Below are 12,596 nucleotides of genomic sequence, written 5' to 3'. Positions count from 1 at the left end.
CACAATGCGCGCTAGCCTCACTTGCCTTTTGCCATGGTTAATTTCCTTCAATTTTGCGGCTTTTTCACATATGGGTTAGTACGCGCACTCTCTCACACACACACAGAGAGAGAGAGAGATGCATAGAGTTGTATGTGCCATTATTTACCACTACAACTGTACATTCGTAATGGGCGTCCGCAAATTGACCCATAAAAGTATAGCGCTGCCTTTGTTTGAACTGCGCACTGGCAAACGGATAGCTGCGATTGCCGACTATTGATTGTCGCCGCTGCACAGCAAGTGCACTAAGCTGACTATCTATCTAACATACTAGCTATCCATATCAAATTATTTGCTATTTGCTACCTGTTGAGCACATATTGTTTAATATTTAATTAGAGGAAAACTGTTGGAGTCTGAGTCATTTCTATATGTTTCTTTCTTCCCATATCTATTTGTCTTCTTTTACTCTCTGTCCTATTCAAAATCTTCCTTTCCCCTCTCTTTCTCTCTCTCTCTCTCTTTCTCTCTCTGCCTCTCTTTAGCACACATTGCTTAATATTTAAATAAAGGAAAATTGTCGAAGTTTGAGTTATTTCTATCTGTTTCTTTCTTATATACTCGTATCTGTCTTCTTTTACTCTCTGTCATATTCACAATCTTTCTCTCTCTCTCTCTCTCTCTTTAACACACATTTTTTATTTTCTAATTAGAGGAAAACTGTCAGTCTGTGTCATATCTATCTTTTTCTTTCCATATCTATCTGTCTTTTACTCTCTGTCGTGTTATCATAATCACAATCTTCGTCTTTCTCTCTCTCTCTCTCTCTCTCTCTCTATGTTTCTCTCTCTCCCTCTCTTTCTCTCTCTCCCTCTCTCTCTTTTTCTTCTCTTAGTAAGAGAACAAATTTCAGTCTAAGTCTATCTATCTATCTACCTTAGTTCAACCTCTCTACTATTCAAAATCTTCATTTCTCTCTCTTTCTTCCTCCTGTCTTTTTTTATATCTAACTTCAATAATTATTCGCTTTCCATCTCTTTCTTTACCTTCTCTTTCTGTCATTGTAAGCATATATTTTCTTGGGATGTCTATCGTCCATATTTTATTTAACATTTTTTGTTTTCTTTCTTGTTATATCTATTCGATGTCAATAGAATACCTGTCTCTGTCCTTTTCAAAATCTATGTGTCCCTATATCTGTCTCTTTCTATAAAAGTATATATAATATATATAACTTTATCTATAACTCTCTTTCCATCTCTTTTCGCATCACCTTCACTTTATTGTTTTATATGAATATCTTTTATTATTTGTCTGTCTAGTTATATTGTCAACTTTCATTCTCTGTGATTTTCTCACTCTCTTTATATACATGTTTATATCTGTTTCTTTCTATATCTATTGTTCACCTTCTTTTTAAATGCATGGATATATTTGTCTTAATTTCTTTGAATGTTCAATGTTTCTCTTCTATCTTTCTCTCCTCTTGCTTGCAAACTTTTCTACTTCTCTTTTATTGCCTTGACACAATTTGCTATTCGCATAAGCTTCCCCCTTATATAGAGATAGATACAACCAGTAGTTAAATGGAGAATGCCTTCTCCAATACTGGCGGCCCATTAACAGATGCGTCTTGAAATATATGTTTGTCCATATATATATATATGTGTGTGTGTGTCTGTATGTGGCCTGATCGCGTATTGTTTACAAAACATAATCACGATTTTGTTGCCGGCGTGCCGCAACCATTTGTATGCAAAATTGGTGGCACCTTCCCGCATTGAATGAATTCGCGAGCAGTTCCCGCAGATAAGATCAGACAACGATGATGGCGATGGCGATGGCGTTGATGATGATGATGATCGAGTATAATAAGTAATATGATCGACTGGAAACTCGTTAAGCCGTTTAAAGACAAATAGGCCTAAACCGAACCGAAAAGTCTAGGCCAAAAACATCAATAATCCAAAGATTAGATCACAACAAGATAACAGACTTTGGGATTTTGCTTTATTGATGTAATTAATTTCATGGCGATTTCCTCAGCTCGAATGTCTCGTATGTATAATCCACAATGATTTTCAGATTCTTAACGATAAACTCCTTGACAGCAGCCACATATTCGGCAGCTGTGGCGATCAACTGCTTGAATTTCTCAATCACTTTGCCCTCGCCCTGCAATTGACCCTTGTAAAAATCATCGGCGACCCGCGTGATATAACCCCGCAGACCCAACAGCTTCGCCTGGGCAACGGCAAACAATTCAAAGGCCTCCTTGGGCACCTTTCCGTGTATCTCAAAGTCACAGCCCATAATCGTGGGCTTCTCTTCGGCCTTCGAGTTGCTGTTGCTGTTGTTGTTATTGCTGGCTGCCATGCTGAGGTCCAAAAGCTAAAATGATTATTACCAGATCTCTCTGTGTTTTCCTTTTTTTTAGATGTAGTTTTTGTTCTATAGCACATGAAGTAATTTCAACAGCCTGCTATAGAGCTGCTACTATAAACGATCGTGAGATGAGCATTCAACACGAACATAACCCTGACGAATTCTAATTTGCTCGCAAAATATATAATAATGCTTACTACTAAAATGTATAGTATATAATTATGATTAAAGCGAAGATTAGAATACCAAAACAAAAAAAAAAAAACGTAATGAATTTAAATGTAAATCACAACTCGGTTTAAAGTCTCTTGTAAGTGGAGAGCGTAGCAGAATGTATCTCAATCCCAGGCTAAAAGCGATTTATCTCAACTTTGCTTTTATCCGTCGACGACGCTTCCACAAAGACCGGATCCGGAGTGCTTCTGAAGGGTTGAACATAAGAAATAATTATAAATTAACTAAATTGCTTAATTATCAACCAAAGACAGCGACAACGAGAGCAAAAACAAAATCACAAAATCACACGCAGAGGGTAAAAGGCACAACAAACAAGTAAGAAAGTTACAGTCGCATCAAGCGAAATACCAGGCGAACATAAATCAGCAGCAAGAAGAAATACAACAAATTGAGAAGGCGCAGCACAAGTATGCTGCAAAATATTAGTTGGTGTAAGTTTCTCGGACTAATGCCTTCTTATTATACCCGCTACCCATAGGGTAGAAGGGTATTATAACTTTGTGCCGATAGGAAATGTATGTAACAGGAGGCATCTCCGACCCTATGAAGTATATATATTCTTGATCAGAGACGATCTAGCCATGTTCGTCTGTCTGTCTGTGAGCCTGTGTGTCTGGCCATCTATCCGTATGAACACCTAGATCTCAGAGACTATAAGAGATAGAGCTATAATTCTTTTTCGACAGCATTTGTTATGTTTGCAAGCAGATCAAGTTTGTTTCAAATTTTTGCCACGCCCACTTCCGCCCCCGCAAATCAAAAAAATCGAATAACAAGCTTAATACAATAATTACTATAGTAGTTATAATTCCTGAAGATTTGGTTGCGATCGGATAAAAATTGTCAAAGTTATTAAAGAAAAACTTTTGTATGGGCAAAAACGCCTACTTACTAGGGGTCTTAGTTGCTTTGGCTGACAATCTGGTATATTGTGCCGTCTATGGTATATTTTGAATGGTGTACTATATCGATATACCAAACACATCATTTGGTATTTTTTAAGTATTTTTTAGTCTTTTCGGTATATTTTGAAAATAATACCGCAATATTTTGCCTTTATTAAAAATGGGTAGCGGGTCTCTCACAGTCGAGCACACTCGACTGTAACTTTCTTACTTGTTTTTTATAGAATTTTGGCTATTATTATAAAATTGTTCACTTGTAACATTCTGGAAAATTTAATAAGCACGAATGATAGCAAAAAATTGTGGTATTATTCTTAAAATATACCAAATAATAATATGCTAAAAATAGAATACTAAAAAAATATATGCCATGTGTTATATTTGGTATATTGATAATTCTAAATATACCAGATTGTCAGCCAAAACAAATAAGATACATATTTCTGAAATATCTTTTATCCGACCGCAACCAAATTTTGAATTCATCATCTAAATTTTATAAGAAATTTTTATATTATTGCCAAAATTAAAAGTAAACAAAAATAAAATTTTCAAAAGTAATTTTTTAGTGAATACTTGCTGCTTTTATACTGGATGCTTTTCTTACGAATTGGAGAACAAAGTTTGAAACACTCAGTCAGCAAAATAATAAAAAATACTTTTCAGAATAAATTTGGTCTGCTTTAAAACTAAATATAATATCTAAAATTCACAGTTTTTTAAGTTCTACAAGTTTTCAAGTAAACTTGAATAATTTATATTTTAAAGATCAAGCTTTTCTATATGCCAACATCTTGGAATTTCATAAAATATAATTCAACTTCCTAAATAAATTTCCAGATCAAATAATTTGTTATATTTTAAAGAAAAAAATTAAATTTACTTAACAAAAAATGACTCAACTTTAAGCGTCGCAAATCTGCCAAGAAATAGTTATGAGCAGATCTTGAAAACTGAAAGTTAAATTGCAAAAAAAAGCTGTCAACCTTTTAGGGCCGGTTTTTTTGCGCTAACAGCAGTTGGCACGTGACGTCACGCGGCGTGTGTCGAAGCAATTTTCCCAGAAAAGAGTCTGAAAATGCGCTTGAAGCGCAATTATGCGCAATTTTCTTAGCCTGAAGCTGGAGCAGAATAAAGCGAGACGGAGTAGCGAAATAGCGGCGCAATTATTATATAAGACATGACCACTTTTTAGATTAGCGTTGATAGCCAGATACCAAAATACCAGGCACAGATACAGATACACAAGCGCAGTTACAGAGATACATAAACAGATAGAGATAAACAGATAAACAAACACAAGTACACATATAGCATAGATATAGTATATATATTTGTTTTCATGGATTCCTGTGAACAATTTCATCGTAAATGTTTAGCAAACGCTGTTTTGTTTTTTGTGCGAATTAGAGTTTCACTTAAGTGCTACACATAGTAGATATATAAAAAAAAAGTATTACATATAGTAAGTGTAAATATGTGAGTGTGTTTTTGTATATAGTATATAATATGATAATCGTAGAGTTTACATCAGATTCATATTCCGCGCGATGACCCCAAACACAGAAGCCATGAGAATTTTGTATAGTATAAAAAAAAAAACAAGCAGCTCTGTTGATCTTCTTTTTGCTGTTGTTATTTTCGGGCCTTACGTTCTGCAGATGGAGAGCGTATCGAGCAGAAAGACGGCGCCATTGATGATCATGAGGGAGCCGGCTGCGATCGAATAACGCTTGCGATCACCATAGTAGGCATGCGTATCGTGCCACTCGTCAATAACAAGTGCCCCCGATGCCACAAACAGCACGCAACCGATCAGCGAGATTAACGCATTCAAACGCTTCTCAATTACCGATCCCAGCACGTGTCCTGCAATTAGAAATATTATACAATGTGTGCGAGATGAGAGATTGTATTGAATGTGCTTACCGATTAGGAGAATGCCACAGATGACGGTGTAACCTCCGATGGTTCCGCAGACGATCAATGGACGCTTGCTCATGTCGCCAACCGTCTCGTAGAGCACCACACAGGCAATGGCAATGGCCTTGGCAAAAGGAAAGAGAAAATCATTAAACGGTTAATAATTTATGCAAATAATACATTGTACGAAAATATTTACAAATTATTTAGAACTATTTTTTGTTGTTGAATATATTTATAGTTTCTAGTATATCAAAAGAAAGATATTTCGAAGCATTCGATTTTAATAAAATATTTTAAAGTTTGTGTCCGAAGTTCAACTCTTTTTTTTGTTTATTAAAAAAAATATATAATATTTAAAAATTATTTATAATTATTATTGTCAAATTATTATTATTTGGTTATTTCAAATTATTATGTTTGGCTAAAAAATTACAATTTTGCTAAATAATTTTAAGATTGTGCCTCAATTCCACTTATTTTTAGTTTCGGAAAAATACCCAAAAATATTCTAAAAATATTTAAAAAAGTTTGTTGTCGAAATTAAATATATATTTTTAGTTTTTAATATAACAAAAAATATATATATTAAAAAGTGTTATTTCATAAAATATGTTTAACCTTTTACACAAATTGCACTGCATTTTTGTTTAATAATTTATAGTCAGCTGATGCTATATACTATACTGAAAACAGTGCTGCAGTTTAATGAAATATATTTAAATTTGTTAAAAGTGCTTTTATAAAAGTACATTACTTATTCCTTCACTAATAACTTCTCAAGTAAACACAACTCTTTCATTTCCATCAAACTCTAAGCAAAGTTTTCTTTTTGTATAGCATACTTTTTGGCGCCAACTTAATTCAAACGCCAAAAGCAGCTATTCAGCTATTTACTACTTTAACACATTCAACTCAATTATATATATACTATATATGTTAGTATTTCCTCTTCATCAATTAATCAGCATAATGAAATGGCATTCGGTTCTTTTTTTGGCAACATTTATTTGGCGTGAAATATGACAAATGTGTCGGCGATAAAAATGGCTCCATTGGCAAAAGCCAAAACGCCCGCAGACAGTATGGTGTTCTTATCGATGGCCGTCTCGTAATTGTTCATCCAGCGATCGAGAATGATGGCCCCGGTGGAAATGAATAGCACACAGCCGGCGACAGCGAAGAGTACATCGATTCGTCTGTCCATTTTGGCGCCCAACAAATGTCCTGCAAAATGCGAACATGCGAACATGGCAAAATCACAGCGAACAGCTTGCAACAACGTGACGATAACATTTACCTATGGCTAGGGAACTGCAAATGATTAAATACCCAGCTAATGTGCCACAGACGAGCATCGCTTCGCTGCTATAGCCATGATCCGCAACGCTTTCAATCAATAAAATGATGCTGGCGGTGAAGACCTGCGATGAGCGCTCGAAACTTGAGTCAAAGGACGTGAACGGACAACTACTGGACGGCAAACAGACATAGTCGAAAGTGGTTGGTGCAAGAGACAAACAATTAAAGTACTTGGAGAAATAAGTCCAGAGAAAAGGAGTGAGTTAAAGATTGTTAAATCATTCGACAAACACGACACGAATCGAAGAAAAACACTTGATAATGATTGAACACAATATCTTGAAAGAAGTTCAGAAGTTGCAGCTCTTCACAGTCTAAAAGGGAAATAATCGTTATGTTCATTTAGCGTACTATATTCTCATCTTTATTAAATCTTTTCTGATTAAATAAAAAAAATACTGCACATACATACAAAAAGAACATAGAAAAATCCAACTGCGATATCTTTTAAAAGTCACCTTTAAGATCGTAATCAAATAGTTAAGAAGAACTTGAAAAACATTCACTTCAATTTTCATTCACTTGTAGTAAAAAGTCAAAAACAGTATTGTCAATTCAGCAGTTTTTCCTCTTTTTAAATATTGAAAGAAATGCAGCCCATATAAAAAGTAAATAGAAAAATCAAACTGTCATTGTTCGGAAATATTTAAGAAGAACTTTTAAATCTTTTGGTTCAATTTTCATATTGTCAATATAGCAGTTTTTTTCTTTTTTTTTCAAGCGCTTCAAATAAATTATTGAATAAAATGCGACACATATAAAAACAACGTAGAAATATCAAACTACAATATCTTTTTGAAGTCAGCTTTAAAATCGTAAATAAATATTTCAGAAGAACTTTGAAATCGCATTGTCTATTTAGCAGTTTTTTCGCTTTTTTCAATCACTTCTCAAAAAATTGAAATAAATATTAATAGAATTGCAGCCAATATAAGGAAAGCCTTCAAAAACCAAACTGTAAATATTTAGGAAGAACTTTTAAAACTTTTCGTTCACTGTACGCTTTCAAATTTCATTAATATACTAACCAAAAGCCCCACACAGTCATATCATAAGCGAACATATTGCCAGTTGCTGTTTAAGTCCATTAAAATCATCAGGTAATTCCCGCGACGAGTGCTTGAGCCAATTTGCTTATCAAAATACATAGTTTATTGAGATACTCGCTCGTATCATGTCGATATATTGATGGGCCATTTAGCACTCGGAGTGTCAACACAAAACTGGGGGACAATAATATTAATAATATAGAATGGCGGGGTGGAAGGGGGGAAGGTGGCTAGCATGGGTGTGGCAATCAATCAATCAATTAGAAATGCCGTTAGTCACCACTAATTGCCCGGCTAAAAGGATGACTCGCTGTTGGATATCCTTGCAGAATATTGTATGCACCACCCGGCTTCCTATCAAACAGTTTCGACTATTATTTAATTTGTAATGCGAGCTACAGCAACAGGAAAATGTCATTAGTACAGTGTGTGTGTGTGTGTGTGTGTGTGTGCTAGCAGCTTAGAGATATCACATTAGTCTCTCTTGCTCCTATATATAGGGCAGAGGCCATTAGTATACAATATTTTTTGTATATCGGACTTATTGTTTGCCACGCGCCCATTAGCAGCAAATAAAATTAGCTGAAATTATGTACGTATGTCAATAGTCCCTAAAAATATTGAGCTACCGCAGCGTATGCGTAATTTACAACTAAGCACATATCACGTATACGCAATGTCGATCACAGAGCATTGCATATTCGTTGTCGTTGATGATCGAATTACCTTTCGATTATTGTCTAATCATATTCATACAATAACATAGATATTTGTTCACGCGTCGCTTGTATTATAAATAAAATAAACATGAATCAATACTTCTGCATGATTTGGCGGCTTGAGTCAACTAACTGGAACTATCCATTAGCCAAGACAAGTGCAAGTACTTGTTACGTAGATTATATTAATAATAGCACACTATTCTATTTCAGGCTTTCAAGCACAAAACTCAAGTGAAAATGTTACAAAAATAGCGCAATAAAAAAAATTACTAAGCAGTTCATTAAATGTTTTTAAATTTGTTCTTACATATATTTATCAAAATTCAAACAATTTTTAAACATAAATGTTGTCTCGCACTTGGCATCATAATGAAAATGGCTTTTCATCTAATAATTTCTCACACACACAATTTGGTTGTTGTTGTAATAAAATATAGAAAATATAATAACTGGAAGTATTAGTAGTGTTAACAACTTCTTAATAACAAAAGCATAAAAAACACATTTATTACTCTTCCGGCAAAGTTGACTGTACTACGCGTCTTTTCTTTTTTTGTTTAGTTTTTTTGTTTATACAATAACATAATCGCCAAACAATTTCAAGGCTGTGAGAAAATGCATTAATGAAAAATTTGAAAGGAAAAAAGATTGTTTATACGTTCCGTTGATAATTTGGCGTCTGGTCGAAACGGAAACCTGACCTTGACAACTTGATACCAAAATCTAGAAGATGATGAACGTAGGCATAGTTCATTTTGATGATCATACTGATGCTGACATCATCCCAAAAAAAGATGGCGACCTTTTTTTATAGGCTTATTGTAATGGTCATAGGTGTGGAATTTCTGTTGAGCAGATTATACTCGCGTTCAAACGGACAAAGCAACACGCCCCATTTGTTGATAGATTGTTTTCAGTTTTTGTGTTTTGTGTTTTGGGCTAAAAATGTTGTAGTAGTCAAGCGAGTTGTTGTCCAAATTAAGCGACGCCGCAACAAGTACAGAAATTAAAACGACAACAATAGCAACAACAAAGAAAATAATAATAGTTACTACTACGTTTGGCAATTAATTATGTGACGCTGACACGTCATTGACATTGGCCAATGCTCCACTGACGCCCCAAAAACAACAATAACAAATTGCTATTCGAGATTTGAGATTTGCGATTTGCGATTCGCAGTTAACGATTCGCGATTTTGCAGTTAAAACATTTATTGGCTCGCCAACAGATTTGTGAGTACGAAGAAAGAAGCATTGACCGAAAAAGAAAAATATAAATCTAGGGGAAGGAAAAGCGGCCGAGTATGATGATTAAATGTTTACACAAGGAATGCGCTTGTTATTCTCGCTCGCTCTATTGTTATTACTTATTTTGATTTACCGATGACTAATGCTGTTTCTATTACGGCTGCTGCTGCTGTTGCTGCTCGATCAGCTCATTAAAGCGACCTAGTCGACTAGCTATCAAATTAGCTATGTCGCTCACACACATCATTTCCATAGCGAGAGTTGTTGCTTTGTTTATACAATGCAACTGATATGTAGAAGCTTCGTCGACCTTTGCCGGCTGTCCGCCCGCTGCATACGCGCACATGGCGTATGCGTAATGAGCATTGCATCATCATTACCATAGGCATCATGACTTGCGACGTGCCAAGGCGCCTCTAAGTGAAGTGCCGCATGAGGCTCGACTTACCTCGATTTCGTTTCTGATTTTGGGTGTGGCACGCCCCACGCTACTATAAACACCGCCCTCGACTACGTGCGCAATGATTTAAGACTGCAGTGAAACACTTTTCAATTGCAATAGCATTTCAATTTACATAAATTAATGTGTGATCTGTTTGTCAGCCAGCTTATTAACGTAATCAAAAAGGCAAACATAATGGCATATAAACACATGGCATATAAAAATAATATGTTGTCTAAGATATCTTTCAAGTAAAAGCACGAATATGTAAGCAAATATTAGTATTAGATTAATGTTGTTAATTTGAAAAATAAAAAATATTGTATAGAGCATAAACTTTTTATAATATAATCTAATATTTATTTGTGTTATATTATATTTTCTTTTTTTAGATCATATTTATTTATCTTTATTATCTAACACTTATTTGCTAAAAGTGGTGAATAGATTAAGCAACTTTTTATTTATATTTTCTCTAATTTCTTATAAGCTTGCTTCAAACTCATCAAATTAATCAAATTAATCTAATATAACTTGCGTGTCTCTTATTAACTACAACACTCAAGCGCATATTAATTGATTAAATAAAGTTCAAGTCTAGTCTACTTTTTAGTTAGATGATGATGTGAAATATTCTTGGCGGCACTTGCGACACACACACACACCTCATATAAAACATTAAGTGATTTCGCCTTGGAAATCTTGAAATTGCATTGCGTGCTATTTTTAACTGTGATCCATGACTGGGGAAACGTTGGAGTTCAATGCTCAATGAGCTCATTGCTCAAGTGAAAAGATCCAGCAATTTGGGGCAGGGTTGGGCACTGCGATTTGTAACTTGCATGCGCTTCAAATTGCGCATACGTCATGTTGCACTGAAGCAAAACCAGGCATTAAAAACGAAAAAACGAAAGAAACAAAAACAAAGCTGATAAACTGAAATGCATTTTGCATTTCAACAATTATATTATATAGCGATTGCCATGGAATGCACAATGTGACTCACAAAATTTCCAAGTGATAAAGTTGAAAAAAATAAATAAAATAAGATGGCTAATACTATATGTACATAAATCTGTTCGCATCAAACGGAAGTTCAAATGAAATGTAAATGTGATCCATAAATGTCGTCATGCGAAACAAATAACAAACAAACGAAAAAAAAAAAGAATAGCTCTATTGAATGTCGTAATACTCCGAATTGGGATAAATGGAGTTGTTGTGTCTCAGATAATCGCACAAAATAATGAATGACATCATGCCCTTTTCGGATCCCAAGAGTAAGCTGTTAGCACGCAGCTTAAAACTACGCAATAACCAGTTGAAAGCCGCAACGGACGCAACCACAAAAAAAAAAAAATACACACACAAAAAAAAAAACGAATAAATAACCGAAAACTCCTTCAAAGCGAACCCCGAAAATCATTGAGCATTGCAAATGAGTCTAACTGAAGGGTAGAAAAGAGTTTCTCACAGCAGCCGGTTGAAAGAGGATAAGAAAAGGAATAAGCACGCAACAACACATAGATAGACGGAGAGTGTGAGTGCGAGAGAGAGAGATAGACTGACACACACGAATACAATTAACATTCGCTTCACACTCACCAACTCAATGATCTTCAGCAGCAAACGATTGTTAAACTCCATTGCGTTGTTGTTTTTGTTATTCTTCTTTCCTTGCTCACTTTTGCTTTTCAATTCGCTTTCAGCCGCTTACTGTTTATAGCCACTCGCGACCTATCTATGTACGTGTTGCCCTCGTGTTGTGCAAAAACAGACTGACCTAAAGCGACGCCAGCCTGCGCATCTAAAGCTCAGGCAGCAATTGCGTTCAGCAGCGACGCCGACGCCGACAGCGAAATAAACGGCGACAGATACAATATGATGGCAACTGGTGTGCGAGCCCATGTGTGTGTGTGCGTGCGTGCGTATTTGTATTACTGTGCACAGTGTGCGTTGTATATTCATTGCATACGAGTATGCAATTAATTATGAGTTGATCAGTAATAACAATAATATACATTTTTAAAATTCAAATTAATATTTATATTAAACAGTTCTAGTCACCTTATACACAGCTTAGCTAGAAAATCCCAAATTCAAGATTAGAAATGCCGTTGGTTTATTTGAACATACGAAGGTAAACTCTGTTATTGATTAACTTTACTGCAATGTTAACCGAGCAACGAATGTTATTTTTAACATGAGGAGAATTGTAATGTTAACATACCAAACTGTTATTGATCAATTTTAACATAAGTGTTAAAGGATTTTTCGAAATGTAAAACATTGCAATTCCCAAATGGTTCTAGCTTGCCACTAAAGAGGTTAGCTTACAA

At 35.0% G+C, this 12,596-nt stretch overlaps 2 protein-coding genes and 1 pseudogene across 2 annotated transcripts; all 3 read right to left on the bottom strand.

Annotated features, from left to right (window-relative positions):
- Positions 1 to 1,961: 1,961 nt before the first annotated feature.
- LOC117572132 (acylphosphatase-1) lies at positions 1,962 to 2,464 on the bottom strand. Its single transcript, XM_034254769.2, has one exon. The coding sequence runs from the start codon at positions 2,356 to 2,358 to the stop codon at positions 2,011 to 2,013; it is 348 nt and encodes a 115-aa protein (XP_034110660.1). The 5' UTR covers positions 2,359 to 2,464; the 3' UTR covers positions 1,962 to 2,010.
- A 2,356-nt stretch (positions 2,465 to 4,820) lies between these two features.
- Positions 4,821 to 12,041, bottom strand: LOC117577569 (protein snakeskin). The gene is made up of 3 exons (XM_034262406.2): positions 11,863 to 12,041; positions 5,439 to 5,556; positions 4,821 to 5,378 (listed from the first exon to the last, which is right to left on the bottom strand). Exons 1-3 carry the CDS (start codon positions 11,902 to 11,904, stop codon positions 5,158 to 5,160), a joined length of 381 nt encoding a protein of 126 aa, XP_034118297.1. The 5' UTR covers positions 11,905 to 12,041; the 3' UTR covers positions 4,821 to 5,157.
- LOC117577570 (uncharacterized) lies at positions 6,039 to 6,997 on the bottom strand (annotated as a pseudogene).
- Positions 12,042 to 12,596: the final 555 nt, after the last annotated feature.

The sequence above is a fragment of the Drosophila albomicans genome, chromosome X, assembly GCF_009650485.2.
Source record: "Drosophila albomicans strain 15112-1751.03 chromosome X, ASM965048v2, whole genome shotgun sequence".
Taxonomy (NCBI): domain Eukaryota; kingdom Metazoa; phylum Arthropoda; class Insecta; order Diptera; family Drosophilidae; genus Drosophila; species Drosophila albomicans.
This window is presented reverse-complemented; position numbering and strand designations above follow the sequence as displayed.

Coding starts and splice junctions, on each gene's coding strand:
- LOC117572132 (XM_034254769.2), bottom strand. CDS start 2,358: ATGGCAGCCAGCAATAACAACAACAGCAACAGCAACTCGAAGGCCGAA.
- LOC117577569 (XM_034262406.2), bottom strand. CDS start 11,904: ATGGAGTTTAACAATCGTTTGCTGCTGAAGATCATTGAGTTG. Junction 5,557..11,862: donor TGCTGAAGATCATTGAGTTG/GTGAGTGTGAAG, acceptor CCTTTTGCCAAG/GCCATTGCCATTGCCTGTGT. Junction 5,379..5,438: donor CTGTGGCATTCTCCTAATCG/GTAAGCACATTC, acceptor TTCTAATTGCAG/GACACGTGCTGGGATCGGTA.